This window comes from Myxine glutinosa, chromosome 8 (assembly GCF_964187855.1).
Source record: "Myxine glutinosa chromosome 8, kmMyxGlut1.1, whole genome shotgun sequence".
Classification (NCBI taxonomy): domain Eukaryota; kingdom Metazoa; phylum Chordata; class Myxini; order Myxiniformes; family Myxinidae; genus Myxine; species Myxine glutinosa.
Genome location: NC_136268.1, coordinates 26187372 through 26204288, shown reverse-complemented (window position 1 = coordinate 26204288; position 16917 = coordinate 26187372). Strand labels below are relative to the sequence as shown.

The 16917-nt window shown below is 44.6% G+C and overlaps 2 protein-coding genes across 2 annotated transcripts in view; one reads left to right on the top strand and one right to left on the bottom strand.

Annotated features, from left to right (window-relative positions):
* LOC137432315 (serine/threonine-protein kinase 38) overlaps window positions 1-16917 on the bottom strand; it is a 444663-nt gene that overhangs the window by 145005 nt on the left and 282741 nt on the right. The window lies entirely within an intron of this gene.
* The window catches only part of LOC137432320 (sorting and assembly machinery component 50 homolog B), a 39091-nt gene that overhangs the window by 17621 nt on the left and 4553 nt on the right, over window positions 1-16917 (top strand). Inside the window, exons 11-13 of the mRNA XM_068124151.2 lie at window positions 1631-1701; window positions 9943-10010; window positions 11086-11232. Of these exons, the coding sequence (XP_067980252.2) occupies window positions 1631-1701; window positions 9943-10010; window positions 11086-11232 (286 nt within the window). The remainder of the gene's footprint in view (window positions 1-1630; window positions 1702-9942; window positions 10011-11085; window positions 11233-16917) is intronic.

Sequence of the window (16917 nt, the reverse complement as noted above, 5' to 3'; positions counted from 1 at the left end):
CAAAACAAAAAAACTTTAAAAAAATTACTAAATCTTAGCTTATTCCACACAGAAATCCTAAAATGGCCCGGACAATATTGGCACCTTTTAGAAGTTGTTAGAAATATTTAGAATAAAAGCAGGTGATTCTCCTTTACTTTGGAATTGAACTCACCTGTGGTGAGTTTCAGGTGCCTGCAATATAAAAGTCACTCATTCATCCAGTTTGAATCGAGAAAAGTAGTCATTCTGCTGTTTTTTGTCACTGTGTGTTCCGCAATGAACATGGAGAAAAGAGAAAACCAGAGAATTGTCTGAGGAAGTCAGGCACAAGATTGTAGCCAAACATGGACAATCTCAAGGCTACAAATCTCCAGAGACCTTGATGTTCCTGTGTCCACCGTACTCAATGTTATCAGGAAGTTTAAGGCCCATGGCACTGTAGCCAACCTCCCTGGACGTGGCTGCAAGAGAAAACTTGATCGAAGATTGCAGCGACTCAATGAAAGGGGGTTCTATGGTAGGAGAACCAGGAGGACCCCTCTGCTGAAAGAGAGAGACATAAGAAAGCCCGATTGGAGTTTTCTAAAACGCACCTGAACAAGCCAAAATCCTTCTGGGAGAATGTCATGTGGACAGATTAAACTAAATTAGAGCTTTTTTGGTAAAGCACATCATCTCTATGTTTACAGAAAACAAAATGAAGCCTTCAAAGAAGAGAACACCTTCCCTACAGTCAAACATGGAGGAGGTTCAGTGATGTTTTGGGGTTACTGTGCTGCCTCTCGCACTGGATGTCTTTCTTGAATGTGTACATGGCATCATGAAATCAGGAGATTACCAAGGCATTTTGGAGCACAATGTTCAACCCAGTGTCAGAAAGCTGGGTCTCCGTCGAAGGTCAAGGGTCTTGCAGCAGGAAAATGACCCCAAACACACTTCAAAAAGCACCCAGGAATGGTTCAAGACAAAACGTGGGACTGTTGTGAAGTGGCCAGCAATGAGTTCAGATCTAAATCCCATTGAACATCTGTGGTGACATCTGAAAACAGCAGTTGGGAGAAGGCACCCTTCAAATCTGGGAGAACTGGTGCAGTTTGCACAAGAAGAGTGGGCCAAACTGCCAGTAGAGAGGTGTAGGAACCTCAGTCATGGATATAGGAAGTGCTTGACTGCAGATATTTTGTCCAAAGTCTGTGATACCAAATATTAAGTCTCGGGTGTCAATAATTTTGTCAATGCCATTTCTTTTTATTTTCTGATTTAAAAGGATATATTAAGTTCTGAATCAAAAACAAAGGTTCTGTAATATTATCAGTGAGATTATGTTGACCAAATACTTTTGTCAATTTCAACTTATTTTTAGAGAAAATTTTGAGTTATTTGATAAAAGTGCAAGGGTGCAAATATTCTTGGCCACAACTGTATTAAGGGGAAGTGCATTGAAATCCCTCAACAATCAGAATCTTCTTTGGAAGCTTTGGGGAACCAGCTCACTGTTGCTAAGGTGGACCTGGATAATTAGAAATCCTAGATCCATGAGTCGGTGCAGGATCTAGTGACATCCTTGGTTACCTGCCTGTTTACCAGATGACTATTTGTCGTGTATCTCACGGCTGTCAATTTGCCTGGTGGGTCTGTTTGCGTCCAGGTGCTGTCGGGTTCGTTGTGGGGAGGACTTCTCATGCCTTTTGGAGAGAGACCTTCAAGCATTGCAGACCGGTAAGCTCCTGCACCTGAGATGATTTAGGGTAGTTTTCTCTAATTCTGTGTTGCTTTTTTAACCAGAACGCAAAATGCAATTATGTGGATAGAGTGTCAGCCATAATTATTTAAACTTTGCCAAAGAGACTTGACTTGTATCGTGGAAATGCAAACTCCATTGATTCACTAGATTTGGTTGGTTGCACCGCTGCTGGTGTCACCACACAGTAGGCTGGCAGGATGGCCTAGAGTTATGCATAGGTGGAATCGCCTTCAAGCTGTCTACCCGAGTTCAAACGTAGACCTAGCTATAAACAGTGTTTCACAGGAAGGGTGTTTCATTAATGTGTGTGCCGTCCCTCGGATGGACGTTAAACTGGGCGTCCCATCTGCCGGCATGAGTTGGTGGACGTTAAAGATCCCATGGTGTCCTTCACAAAAGGTAGGCAAGTTATTGCCAGCACCATGAACAAATTCCAAATTCCTTCCCTAAGCAGCAGAGGGCCTTGCATCAGCGGCACAACCGCACCCTCAGCCAATGATGCAAACCCACAGTGTGCTGCATATGGAAAAAAAGATATTTGTTTTGGAATTGAGATGGAAAAATGTCAAAAGATGTAATCGTAATCCTTAAAAGGGCTGTGGTGTCGTATCGTGGTGCAATGCCTCCCTTGTTTGGGTTTGCTTTTGGGGACGGGGTGGGGGAGGATGGTTGAGGGTGGTGGAGGGGGAGGAGGAAATAGGGAGGAATTATGGATGGTTGTGTTAAGTGTTGTTGTTTTGGAAAATGTACCTCCGGGAGGAGCACATCCACGTACACCATAGGTATCCCAAGATAGTTATATCTTGGTCTATGTAAAGGTAGACCTTTGCCCATTGTCTTAGAGTTCAGGAATGGGTACATACACTGTGGTTAGTTTAGTGTATGTATTCCCGGTGTGATGACTCCCAATTTCCAACTATCTTTCTTTCAATTCCTATTTGGTTTGTTCGGACAATACCCATTTGGCTCTACCAGAAATCTTTCCTTCAATCCATATTTCGTCCGTTCCAGCATTCTTTCTCTGAATCCACATTCAGTCCGTGCTTTCGATTCATCGATTCAATCCGTCTATTCTCACTTTCAATCCATCCGTTTAACCCCACGACCGGTTTATTCCCACTTCCGGACCGTCTGTTCATTCGACTCTTCCCTCTTTCGTTATTGACAATTTACCGGCAACTGAATACTCGTACCGGCAACAAGTAACAATTAATATTGTTGCCAATAATCCTCGGCTATCTTACCTTCTTGCAACTCTACGTTTGTCACCCAGAAACACGGCAGGTACACGTCATTGAAACAAATCTTTGTTTTCAAACGCCAAATGCAGGGAGCATGAGGGCCAGATCTTTCAGGTGCGCCAATTGCTGTGCAGGGAGCCTGGGCGTCTTTTCAACCACGCTACGTACTACTGGCCAGGACGCTGAGTTGCTCGATTATACGTACTGCACAGAGGAACATTCACACGTGAGGGGGTGAGGGGGTGAGGGGGAGCTTGGACAAACTGTACGGAGAATGCGGCCGGCTCGACAAACTGTACGGAGAATGCGGCCGGCTCGACAAACTGTACGGAGAATGAGTTCGGCTCAACAAACTGTATGGAGAAAGCCGCCAGCTGGACAAACTATATGGAGAACACCGCCGGCTCCAAAAATTGTGTAGAGAAGGCTGCCAGCTCCAAAAAATGTATAGAGAACGCTGCCAGCTCCACAAACCATATAGAGAATGTCGCCAGCTCCACAAACTGTATAAAGAAGTCTGCCAGCCCGACCAACTGTATGGAGAAAATTGTCTGCTGTACAAACTGTATGGAGAATGCCACCGGCTCCACAAATTGTATAGAGAGCGCCCCCTGCTGGACAAACTGTATAGAGAATGCCGCCAGCTGGACAAACTGTATAGAGAACGCTGCTGCTGGACAAACTGTATGGAGAATGTTGCCAGTTGGACAAACTGTATGGAGAATGCTGCCAGCTGGACAAACTGTATGGAGAACGCTGCCAGCTGGACAAACTGTATGGAGAACGCTGCCAGCTGGACAAACTGTATGGAGAACGCTGCCAGCTGGACAAACTGTATGGAGAACGCTGCCAGCTGGACAAACTGTATGGAGAACGCTGCCAGCTGGACAAACTGTATGGAGAACGCTGCCAGCTGGACAAACTGTATGGAGAACGCTGCCAGCTGAACAAACTGTATGGAGAACGCTGCCAGCTGGACAAACTGTATGGAGAACGCTGCCAGCTGGACAAACTGTATGGAGAACGCTGCCAGCTGGACAAACTGTATGGAGAACGCTGCCAGCTGAACAAACTGTATGGAGAATGCTGCCAGCTGGACAAACTGTATGGAGAATGCTGCCAGCTGGACAAACTGTATGGAGAATGCTGCCAGCTGGACAAACTGTATGGAGAACGCTGCCAGCTGAACAAACTGTATGGAGAACGCTGCCAGCTGGACAAACTGTATGGAGAACGCTGCCAGCTGGACAAACTGTATGGAGAACGCTGCCAGCTGGACAAACTGTATGAAGAACGCTGCCAACTGGACAAACTGTATGGAGAACGCTGCCAACTGGACAAACTGTATGGAGAATGCTGCCAGCTGGACAAACTGTATGGAGAATGCTGCCAGCTGGACAAACTGTATGGAAAATGCTGCCAGCTGGACAAACTGTATGGAGAACGCTGCCAGCTGGACAAACTGTATGGAGAATGCTGCCAGCTGGACAAACTGTATGGAGAATGCTGCCAGCTGGACAAACTGTATGGAGAACGCTGCCAGCTGGACAAACTGTATGGAGAATGCTGCCAGCTGGACAAACTGTATGGAGAATGCTGCCAGCTGGACAAACTGTATGGAGAACGCTGCCAGCTGGACAAACTGTATGGAGAATGCTGCCAGCTGGACAAACTGTATGGAGAACGCTGCCAGCTGGACAAACTGTATGGAGAATGCTGCCAGCTGGACAAACTGTATGGAGAATGCTGCCAGCTGGACAAACTGTATGGAGAACGCTGCCAGCTGGACAAACTGTATGGAGAACGCTGCCAGCTGGACAAACTGTATGGAGAATGCTGCCAGCTGGACAAACTGTATGGAGAACGCTGCCAGCTGGACAAACTGTATGGAGAATGCTGCCAGCTGGACAAACTGTATGGAGAAAGCCGCCAGCTGGACAAACTATATGGAGAACACCGCCGGCTCCAAAAATTGTGTAGAGAAGGCTGCCAGCTCCAAAAAATGTATAGAGAACGCTGCCAGCTCCACAAACCATATAGAGAATGTCGCCAGCTCCACAAACTGTATAAAGAAGTCTGCCAGCCCGACAAACTGTATAGAGAAAATTGTCTGCTGTACAAACTGTATGGAGAATGCCACCGGCTCCACAAATTGTATAGAGACGCCCCTTGCTGGACAAACTGTATAGAGAATGCCGCCAGCTGAACAAACTGTATGGAGAATGCTGCCAGCTGGACAAACTGTATGGAGAATGCTGCCAGCTGGACAAACTGTATGGAGAATGCTGCCAGCTGGACAAACTGTATGGAGAACGCTGCCAGCTGAACAAACTGTATGGAGAACGCTGCCAGCTGGACAAACTGTATGGAGAACGCTGCCAGCTGGACAAACTGTATGGAGAACGCTGCCAGCTGGACAAACTGTATGAAGAACGCTGCCAACTGGACAAACTGTATGGAGAACGCTGCCAACTGGACAAACTGTATGGAGAATGCTGCCAGCTGGACAAACTGTATGGAGAATGCTGCCAGCTGGACAAACTGTATGGAAAATGCTGCCAGCTGGACAAACTGTATGGAGAACGCTGCCAGCTGGACAAACTGTATGGAGAATGCTGCCAGCTGGACAAACTGTATGGAGAATGCTGCCAGCTGGACAAACTGTATGGAGAACGCTGCCAGCTGGACAAACTGTATGGAGAATGCTGCCAGCTGGACAAACTGTATGGAGAATGCTGCCAGCTGGACAAACTGTATGGAGAACGCTGCCAGCTGGACAAACTGTATGGAGAATGCTGCCAGCTGGACAAACTGTATGGAGAACGCTGCCAGCTGGACAAACTGTATGGAGAATGCTGCCAGCTGGACAAACTGTATGGAGAATGCTGCCAGCTGGACAAACTGTATGGAGAACGCTGCCAGCTGGACAAACTGTATGGAGAATGCTGCCAGCTGGACAAACTGTATGGAGAATGCTGCCAGCTGGACAAACTGTATGGAGAACGCTGCCAGCTGGACAAACTGTATGGAGAATGCTGCCAGCTGGACAAACTGTATGGAGAAAGCCGCCAGCTGGACAAACTATATGGAGAACACCGCCGGCTCCAAAAATTGTGTAGAGAAGGCTGCCAGCTCCAAAAAATGTATAGAGAACGCTGCCAGCTCCACAAACCATATAGAGAATGTCGCCAGCTCCACAAACTGTATAAAGAAGTCTGCCAGCCCGACAAACTGTATAGAGAAAATTGTCTGCTGTACAAACTGTATGGAGAATGCCACCGGCTCCACAAATTGTATAGAGACGCCCCTTGCTGGACAAACTGTATAGAGAATGCCGCCAGCTGGACAAACTGTATAGAGAACGCTGCTGCTGGACAAACTGTATGGAGAATGTTGCCAGTTGGACAAACTGTATGGAGAATGCTGCCAGCTGGACAAAAACTGTATGGAGAACGCTGCCAGCTAGACAAACTGTATGGAGAACGTTGCCAGCTGGACAAACTGTATGGAGAACGCTGCCAGCTGGACAAACTGTATGGAGAACGCTGCCAGCTGGACAAACTGTATGGAGAACGCTGCCAGCTGGACAAACTGTATGGAGAACGCTGCCAGCTGGACAAACTGTATGGAGAACGCTGCCAGCTGGACAAACTGTATGGAGAATGCTGCCAGCTGGACAAACTGTATGGAGAACGCTGCCAGCTGGACAAACTGTATGGAGAATGCTGCCAGCTGGACAAACTGTATGGAGAACGCTGCCAGCTGGACAAACTGTATGGAGAACGCTGCCAGCTGGACAAACTTTAGCAATACCAATACCAATTATTCTCAGGTTCTTGGATTTGATGCAAGAGGTGGTGCTGCCATCACACATGAGAGATATATCCTCCATGGCATTGTGTTTAAAAGCGCAAGGTACTGACATTTAGGAGCTCCAAAATCCTTCACTCAAACGGTCCACCTTGCCGCAAGGCAGCACAGACCTTAACCTGGATCACATTACAGTCACAGCTGCCAAACGTGTTTTTCCTACTGGATGGATGATCATGGAGTCATCGGCTTGAATCCTCCCAAGAATATCAGAGCATGTGGTTTAGCACTTTTGCAGCAACGTCTGAGGATTTCCGTGTCATTGAAATGACGCACAACCTCGGCTGCTCATAATGAAGAATTTTCGCACATTTTCAGTTTGTATTTGTGATTTCTTATGTTTCAATTATCACGTCTTTTTTACTTTTAAAATATATTTTTTACAGAAAGTGATTTGTCAACTTGACATTTGTCTGCTGCCTCCTCCCCTCCAGGTGTTGCGCACCTGTTGATCCTAAAAACGCCAATTTGGATGAGACATCAAAATGTTCAAAAGTGGAGAAGGGGAAGCAAATACTTTCGTTTTCACTTGAAAAGCCCTTTTTTTGAAGTTGTAGTTTCACTTTCGGTTTCATGCTGACATTCTCTGTGTAATGTGTGTAATATTTTACTTCATTTCTTTTTGCTTTCTCTTCTTGCCACTGCCACCAAAGGTGGATGCAGGTTATGTTTTCACCCGTCTGTTTGTTACTTTGGCTCACATTTGGCTCACCCCCGCTCTAGCAGGGAAAATGGCCTTAAAATGCCTGTTGTTTGTTGTTGTGTCTGTTTGTTACTTGCGCAAATCGAAAATTTTTCAAGTCCGTATATTGGTTGGTCTTGTGTATTATTCTGTCTGTTTGTCTGTCTGTCCATTTCTCTGTATGTCAGTCGCCTACACGTCACAATTTTCAACCAAACTTCACCAAATGGTAGAGTTGGTCATAAGCAAGAAGCCTATTGTTTTTGGGGGGGAAAGGTCAATAGGTCAACATAGGCCAAAGGTCACCAACTTTGTCAAATTTCTAAAATCCTCAATTTCCATCCGATTGACTTGAAATTTGAAGAGGATTTGCATATCTGGACACTGAATTGAACCACCAAGTATTTTTGAGGTCAACATAGGCCAAAAGGTCATTAGGTCAACATAGGCCAAAGGTCACCATCTTTGTCAAATTTCTAAAATCCTCAATTTTCATCCGATTGACTTGAAATTTGAAGAGGACTTGCATATCTTGTCACTGAATTCAACCCCCAACTATTTTTGAGGTCGCCATAGGCCAATAACTTATTTTAGGGATTTCGCAAGTATCGTGCTATAGACGACATATTTCTTTCTTTGTTTGTCTGTCTGTGAACAAGATTTCTCCAAAAATTTGGGACGGATTTGGACGAAATTTGGCAGAGAGATAGTGTATGTGACACGGACGAAATGATTAGATTTTGGTGAAGATCCGGATTCGGATCTGGCTAAAAGAATTTTTTAAGTAATTCTTCAACATTGGGAGGTTGGGCCAAGAAGATATGTCAAATATGTCAAATATAGCAGGATATATATAGCAGGATATGTCAAAAAGTTGTGGACAGAGTTGGACGAAACTTGGTGAACAGATTGGGTGTGTGACAAGGACGAATCGATTCAATTTTGATGAAGATCTGAATATGGATTCGGATTTGAGAATTATTTAATTTTGTATGTGATTCTTCACCATTGGGAGATAGGGATAACACCGATACATAGCAGGATATCTCAAAAAGTTGTGGACAGATTTGGACGAAACGTGTGTGTGTGTGTGTGTGTGTGTGTGTGTGTGTGTGTGTGTGTGTGTGTGTGTGTGTGTGTGTGTGTGTGTGTGTGTGTGTGTGTGTGTGTGTGTGTGTGTGTGTGTGTGTGTGTGTGTGTGTGTGTGTGTGTGTGTGAGTGTGACCAGGAAGAATCGATTCAATTTTGGTGAAGATCTGGGTCTAGATAGAAGAATTTAAGTGATTCTTCACCATTGAGAGATGGGGCTAACAGCGATATATTGCAGGATGTCTCAAAAGGTTATGGACGAGTTCTGACAAAACGAGGTGCATAAATTGGTTAGGTGACAAGAACCAGCTGATTTGATTTCGGTGCAGGTCTGGATCCAGATATGACCGATCAGTGGGATACAAAACGTAAGCTGTTCATCTGGTTTATTTTATTTTTATTCCTTATCTCCTGTAATTATCTTCAGATCTATCTGTGGGTGTGCCACGTCAGGATGGATAATTTTTCCTTTTACCCCAGGAAATGAAAACCACTTCTCCAGTGTTTTTTCTGAATAATGAAGCTCGAAACACCAAAAACCCATTTGACACCTCATGCCCTTGTTGCATTCATGTTTCATCTTAACTCGTTAAAACTGAGGGATAGATAATACAACAATAATCGGTTCAGATTTTAAAATATCATGGATGACAGATTGGTAGAGCATGGTACGTTTTCCTTTATCACACTGGGAGCACAGTGAGTGTTGTGGTAAATGGACCTAATTTTTGGATTGCTTCAATAATGAGGGACTTGCAGGATGGCCGAGAGGTACGCACACTCACTTCTAAGTTGTCTAGCATGGGTTTGATTCCTGACCCAGCATTAAGCTGTCATCCCAGTGTTTCGCAGGCCGGGTGATTCACCTATGTGTGTGCTGTTCATCGGATGGACGTTAAACGGGCGTCCTGCCTGATCGGCATTCCTTGGTGGATGTTAAACTGGGCATCTCGCCTGCTGGCATTCATTGGTGGACATTAAATATCCCACAGTGTCATTCGCAATGAATCGGTGAGCTATCACTGGCACCATGAACAAATTCCAAATTCCTGCCTTTTAAGTCCAAAAAGGGTATACCTCCGTGAAAAAATTGACGAAACGCCCTGCAACTCAAACTTGTTCTGTAATTTGTCATAATAAAGCCATGTGCCAAGTTTAAAGGGTAAGTGTGGAAAGTCTGGAACCCACCGGTGGGACAGACAGACAGACAGACAGACAGACAGACAGACAGAGAGCAAATTTATAGTCTGATCCTGTGAAACCAGTAGGGGACCAATAACGAGTGGTTTCCTTTGTCATTTTCTGTAACTGACCGCATGTGCGCCTCATTTCAGTTTCTTCCTGGGAGGGCCCACAACTATCCGGGGCTTCAACATGTACAGCATTGGGCCTTACGCTGACAGTGAGTCTTGCTCTGACACTTGTGCAAACAAATTATTTTGTGTAAACAAGCTCCGTTTGCATGTTACGTATAATCCCGCTCGGCCGATTGCAATATTGTAATTGATAATGCGATGTACGAAGGCTCATTTAAATTGTTGGTAAATAAATATACTGTAACTAAAAGGTGATCCAGATGTCAGATTGTTAAGGTAAAGTTCAATGCATCTTAGCATTGATTGTGTGGGTTTTTATTATTACTAATTATTAAAACCAGCAGAATAATAAAAAATTGTTATTACTTGCAGAAAATAAAATAATAATAACCGAGGTTGCGTGCATGAAGCAAAAACATGCCTATTGCATGTAATTCTTAGGTAATAGGTTGTAGACAGCAACCGCCCAGGGTGGTACTACCGTTTGGACTTAGGAGCGTTAAAGTGGTGCCCGGAACCATCTTGCACTCTCCGTGTTAGGATTGCTGGTCTTACTGTCTCACTCAAACTAGAGCTATGGGCTAGCTTCAATCTCTCTTTCTCGCAAACAAACACCATACACTTTTCATCATGCACTTTTCTTCTGTTTTATTTAAGGCCTGGCCTCGATGAGGGCTACACAGTCCATGGCTGGATCCTCCAACATAAAAAAAAAAAAATTGGAAAAATTTCACTGTTTAGTTATATAGGACAGTTTTTTGGCAGCATGATCTGTGCTGCAATATTGTAATTGATGATGGAATGTATAGCGTTTTTATATCCACCTCATGTTACCTTGAGGGTATTTAAATGTCCGCCCAAAAGTGTAAGCTGGCACGAAGGTTATAGTGAGCTAGCTGGGCTTTTCTGGACTGTGAATCCCAGCCCGAATATGCTTTTTTTCCTTAAGGGATGTATTAAAATAACCCCCTCCCCCACCACTTCCTAAATAGCCATGTTGCACATTAACTCCGATGGTGTTTCCACATTCGGTCATTGAGCTACTCTCCAATACAATGTCGGTGTATTGCTGCGTTGTGACATGTACAAACACCCTGATGTGGAATTTGTAAATGGTGGTTTGAGCATTGAGACTGTGGTGGTGCGGATGTAATTTAACAGGTGACTTCCTGGGTGGCGATGCATACTGGGCAGCCGGACTACATCTTTACACGCCTCTGCCGTTCGGCCCGGGCCGATCAGGCTTTGGTGACCTATTCCGCACGCATCTCTTCATAAATGCAGGGAACTTGTGCAGTCTCGATTACGGTACGTGGTGCAAACTCACTGACAAGGAGAGGAAGGGGAGGGCCATGGAGGCATGGGTTGTAGTTTTTGATCGACATATGATGGTCCTTTAGGTTTAATAATGATAAAGTGCCAGTGGTGATATGATAGTTTGGGAAAAATGTTCGAAATTGTTTAAGTTTGGATTTCATAATGCCAGTGTTCGTAATATCATGGTAAACGTAGTTTTGATGAACCATGCCAGCAGGAGGCGGTTGCTTTTTGCAGACATTACCGATAACCCGAGCCATTTGTAATGAAAATTGTATGGTGGGCCTGCTATTACCACACTTGCTTTTTCATCCCCCATTGTTGTCCTCGTTCCTCTCCACCCACCCCATCCTTTCACCTTCTATTTCTCAACCCCCACCAACAGCACAAACCACTTGTATGTTCCCACCACCAACTTCCTTTCTTTCCATCATTCCCTCATTCCGTCAGAACCTCTCACCACATCCGTCCTCCACCTTGCTTTTCCGTTAAAGCAGATTTTGACGTTTCCTTTCCCCGTCCTCTTGCCCATGCAACTTCCTGCCAACCATTCTTCCTCTGCCCGAGTCTCAGTGTTTGGCTCCAGCTTAAACTGTTTTCTACATCGAAAGAAAACAACTCTAAACCGAGTTTCTTTTGCCCCCTGGCACCTGCTGTGCCTATGATCCCAAGACCCTTTATTCTTACTCACAATAAAGTACAAATATTAATAATAATAATTAAGAGTTCCCTTACAAGGAAATTAAACCCAGGAGAAGGCCATTTGGCTCAATAAAGGCCAATAAAGCCTGCACTATGGTTGCCAACCTATGGTTCTTTGTCCATGCTCTATCCTTTATAAGTACAGAGCATTAAGCAAGGAAGCAGCACGAAGGAAGCACCATTACGCTACCGAGTCTGCTGGCATAATGGTTGGAATATCCATAAAAAACATATTTTTAATGTTTTTAAATAAAATGTTTGATAGTATTTTTAATTTGACCGCAGGTTTTGGTTTAAAATGTTTCAACAATTTTTTCCTACGAATTATATGACATTGTCCTGATTCAGAATTAGAATTTCTGAATTTGTTCATGATGGACATGTGGTTTAGAACTCTCGGTCCTTCTTGTGTAGGACCGGATGTGCAGGAAAAAGGATCTGGGTGTTAAGCTTTGACCATGTCTGATGAAATTGTTAACCCGCAAATGCAAAAGTGAAAAGCAGGGTTAAGCAATTTCTTAATGGCCGTCCGTCCATCTTACCAGTTTATGATCGTCAGTTTATCATCGAGAATAAACTTATTTTTAATAATTGAATGTTATATTTTGAACACGACTCGGAACATGAATAGGAAGACAATTTTGCCGTTTTACCGTACTTTGGCTCCGAATTCATCCCAATCGCACATGCGCAGAGAAAAGTGAAATAATAGTTTTACTCTGTCTTTCTGTCTGACAGTCAAACAAAATTGAAAATGATTCCAGACAGGAAACTTGGTGTTTAAGGATGTCATAAAGGACCATGACCAAAAAAGAGAACCATGACAATTACAACTACATATGGGCAGGGTACAGCCCGAAGTGGAGATCGGTTTCTGAGGTTTGGGACATGGAATGTAGGGACAATGACAGGGAGATCAGGAGAAGTGGTGGAAGTATTGGTCAGAAGAAGAGTGGACATATGTTGTGTGCAAGAGACGAGATGGAAGGGAAGTGGTGTGAGAATGGTGAAGGGTAGGCAGGGACAGAAATACAAGTTTGTGTGGCAAGGGTGCCTGGAGGGTGTGAATGGTGTTGGTGTCCTGTTTTCTGAGGAGTTTGTAGACAGTGTGGTGAGTGTGACTAGAGTGAGTGATACGTTGATGATGGTGAAAATGATGATTGGAAAGCTCTTGGTGAACGTCATCTCGGGATATGCTCCGCAGGTTGGTCGAAGCGATGAAGAGAAGGACAAGTTCTGGTGTGCGATAGAGAAGCTGATGGAAAACGTGAAAGATGAGGAAGTTGTTGTGGTAGGAGGAGACCTAAATGGACATGTGGGAAGGAGTATGGATGGTTTTGACGGAGTTCATGGGGGTTACGGATATGATGTGAGAAATGGAGAAGGTGAAAGGATTTTGGAGTTTGCTGATGGAGCTGATTTGTTGATTTGTAATACTCAGTTCCAGAAAGAGGATAATAAGCTTGTTACATACACGTCAGGTGGGTCGACGACAACCGTTGACTACCTGATGGTGCGTAGGCGAGATAGGGGGCACCTCCGGGACACAAAGGTGATCCCGGGGGAGGAGGCTGTTTCACAGCACCACTTGGTTGTCTGCGACGTAAGGGTGAAAGGTGCAAGGAGAGCTCGGCGGGTGAAGTACCAACCGAGAATGAAGGTGTGGAGGTTGAAAGAGGTGACAGTAAGGGAGGCATTAAAAGAGAGGCTGAGTAGGGTCGATGATGATGTGGTTGAGCTTGAAAGTGGTTGGATGTCAATGAAAGCTAGTCTGTTGGGAGCCGTTGGTGAGGTTTGTGGATGGACAAAAGGACCACCGAGGCACTCGGAAACATGGTGGTGGGATGATGAAGTTGGAAAGAGGATTGACGAGAAGAGGAAGAAGTTCAAGGAGTGGCAGAAGGCGAAGGGTACGGGAGCAGAAACAGCAGAGCATGAAAGTTATAAGGCAGCCAGGAAGGCTGCAAAGAAAGAGGTAGCAAAGGCGCAGGAGGCATGTAGGAAAATGTTCGGAGAACGCTTGGATTCGGAAGAGGGTCAGAAAGCAGTATTCAGGATTGCAAAGCAGATAGCGAAAGAGAGGTGTGATGTGATGGGGGTGAGTTGCTTGAAGGATGAAGTGGGACAAATCGTTGTCGACCCAGATGGAATTAAAGGAAGATGGAAAAGATATATGGAAATGCTGTTGAATACAGAGAATGAATGGGTTGGCAACATAGAGAGTAACCCAGTTTTAGGACTGGCAGAGAAGATAACTGAGAAGGAAGTTGAGGAAGCAATAAAAGCAATGAAGGGTAGAAAAGCGGGAGGGCCGGCGGGAGTTGTGGGAGATATGTTGAAGGCAGCAGGAAGTTGGGGTGTGAAGAGAATGACAGAGATCTGTAATCTGGTGGTGAAAGAAGGCCGCATTCCAGTGGATTGGGAACTGAGTACCCTCGTCCCTCTATACAAGGGGAAAGGTGACCCTCTGGAGTGTGGCTCGTACCGAGCGATAAAGTTATTGGAGCATGGAATGAAGGTATTGGAAAGGGTGTTGGAAAGGAGGATAAGGAAGAAAGTGAAGATCGACGAAATGCAGTTTGGATTCATGCAAGGAAGAGGAACGACAGACGCGCTTTTCATTGTGAGGCAGTTGCAGGAGAAGTACATGGAGAAGAGGAAGAAGTTGTTTCTTGGGTTTGTTGATCTGGAGAAAGCATTCGATCGGGTTCCACGCAAAGTATTGACATGGGCATTGAGGAAGTTAGGAGTGGAGGAATGGTTGATCAGAGTAGTGATGGCAATGTACAAAAGAGCGCGCACAGCTGTAAGGACGAAGGACGGGAACAGTGGTGAGTTTGAGGTGAAGGTGGGAGTGCATCAGGGGTCGGTACTAAGTCCACTGCTATTTGTAGCTGTGATGGAGGTGCTGGCTCAGAACGTAAAGGAGGGTTTACCGTGGGAGTATGCAGATGATCTGGTGTTGATTGCGGAAAGTATGGATGGACTGAAGGAAAAGATGAACACGTGGAAGGAATGTATGGAGACAAAAGGTCTGAAGGTGAATATCGGAAAGACGAAGGTGATGGCAAGTGGTAAAGCATGTGGTGAGGTGGAAAGAACTGGGAAGTGGCCCTGTGCTGTGTGTAGGAAGGGTGTCGGAGTGAACTCCATTCAGTGTACAATATGCGCTGAGTGGGTTCATCAAAAATGTAGTGGTCTGAGAGGGTCATTAACCAGTGTGGCAGCTACATTCAAATGTAAGGTGTGCACAGAGGGAGCTGCAGATGGAGGAAATGTTGAGTTGGATCTTGGAGACGGCGTGAAGCTGGAAGGTGTGAAAACATTTTGCTACCTCGGAGACATGCTGAATGGAGAAGGTGGATCAGACTCGGCAACGGTTGCTCGAGTGAGATGTGCATGGAAGAAGTTTCGGGAATTGAGTGGCGTGCTGATGATGAGGGGAGTGTCGTTGAAGCTGAAGGGAAAGGTGTATGCTGCATGTGTGAGAAGTGTTATGATTTATGGGAGCGAGACATGGGTATTGAACGTAGAGCAGCAACAAAGGTTGGAAAGGGTGGAAATGCGAATGGTTCGACGGATGTGCAGAGTATCGTTGAGAGAGAGGAAGACAAATGATGAATTGCGAAAGATGATGGGAATAGAGCCTGTGATTGATGCTGTGAAGAGGAACAGGTTGAGATGGTTTGGTCATGTGTTGAGGAAGGTTGAAAGTGACTGGTTGAGAAGAGTGATGGAAATGAATGTAGAAGGAAGTAGAAGACGGGGAAGACCGAGAAAGACTTGGCTAAAGATGGTGGAAGAAGAAATGCGGGCAAGGGGGTTAACAAGGAGAGATGCAGAAAATAGGGCAAAATGGAGAAGATTGTCATGGGGACCGCAAGGCTAACCCCCGCTCTCGCAGGGAAAATGGCCTTTAAAATGCATGTTGTTGTTGTTGTATAAAGGACACAAACAACAGGCATGAATAACTAATGTACATGTTGTACAGGGTGATGTAATTATAGACTGGGTAAAACTGTGGTAAAACCCAGAATTAATTTATTTATATACCATTAAACCTCTTTAAACCTTTATTTGAATTGAAAAATACTTGAACACAAGAACACAATTCAAATCGCCTCAATAATACTTCCAAGAATCTGGGAATATATAAATATATCGATGTATCAATAGGATGAGATATGGCTATGTATGACGCTGATTGACTGCGTTCTATGGTGATCAATAAAGCCTCCATCTCCAGAAATAAAGCCGAAACTGTGACTCAACATCGTCTTATTTCAGTGTATAAGGGCGGTATATCTCTAATATATAAAGCTCTTTCTATCCACTGACTGATATTAATGTTTGGTACCTTCCGGGTGTCGTAGAAAGTTGAAATTTGGCGTGCCGAAGGACATCAAAGCCGGTACACCGGGAAAAAAAATCACAGAACTGTCGGAATGCGTCCGTAAATGAAAATTCCCATTAAAAAACGTAAACGCGTCTGTTTAAAAAAAAAATCTTTTTTTTTTCACCAATTTACCCCTCGATGATGCTCAATAAATTTCATCTTGATCGGATGAAGTTTTGTACTTGTCGAATTATGACGTCATAATGGAGGAACCTATGACATCATCATTAACATATTTTATTCCCCATGGAGAGTTCTTTACAATGAGCCATGTGTCAATTTTGTCTATTCAGCACTTTTGGAGATAGAGGTGCAAAGTTTTTCGTTTTTTCCAAGATGGCGCCCATACCACGTGACCTATGACGTCATAATGATCATTAAAAAAAATATTTAGGTGGAGGTGCACCTATGGTGAAAATTTCCTATCAATCGGACCAATGGTTGCAGAGAAAATCGTATTTATTGTGTGCAGACAAACAAACAGACTCAAATGCAATACCCTCTCCTCTGGCGAGGGTAATAAAAAAACCTAAATTGATATCCAGCAGCAGATTGATGATGCTTCCCCATAATCATAT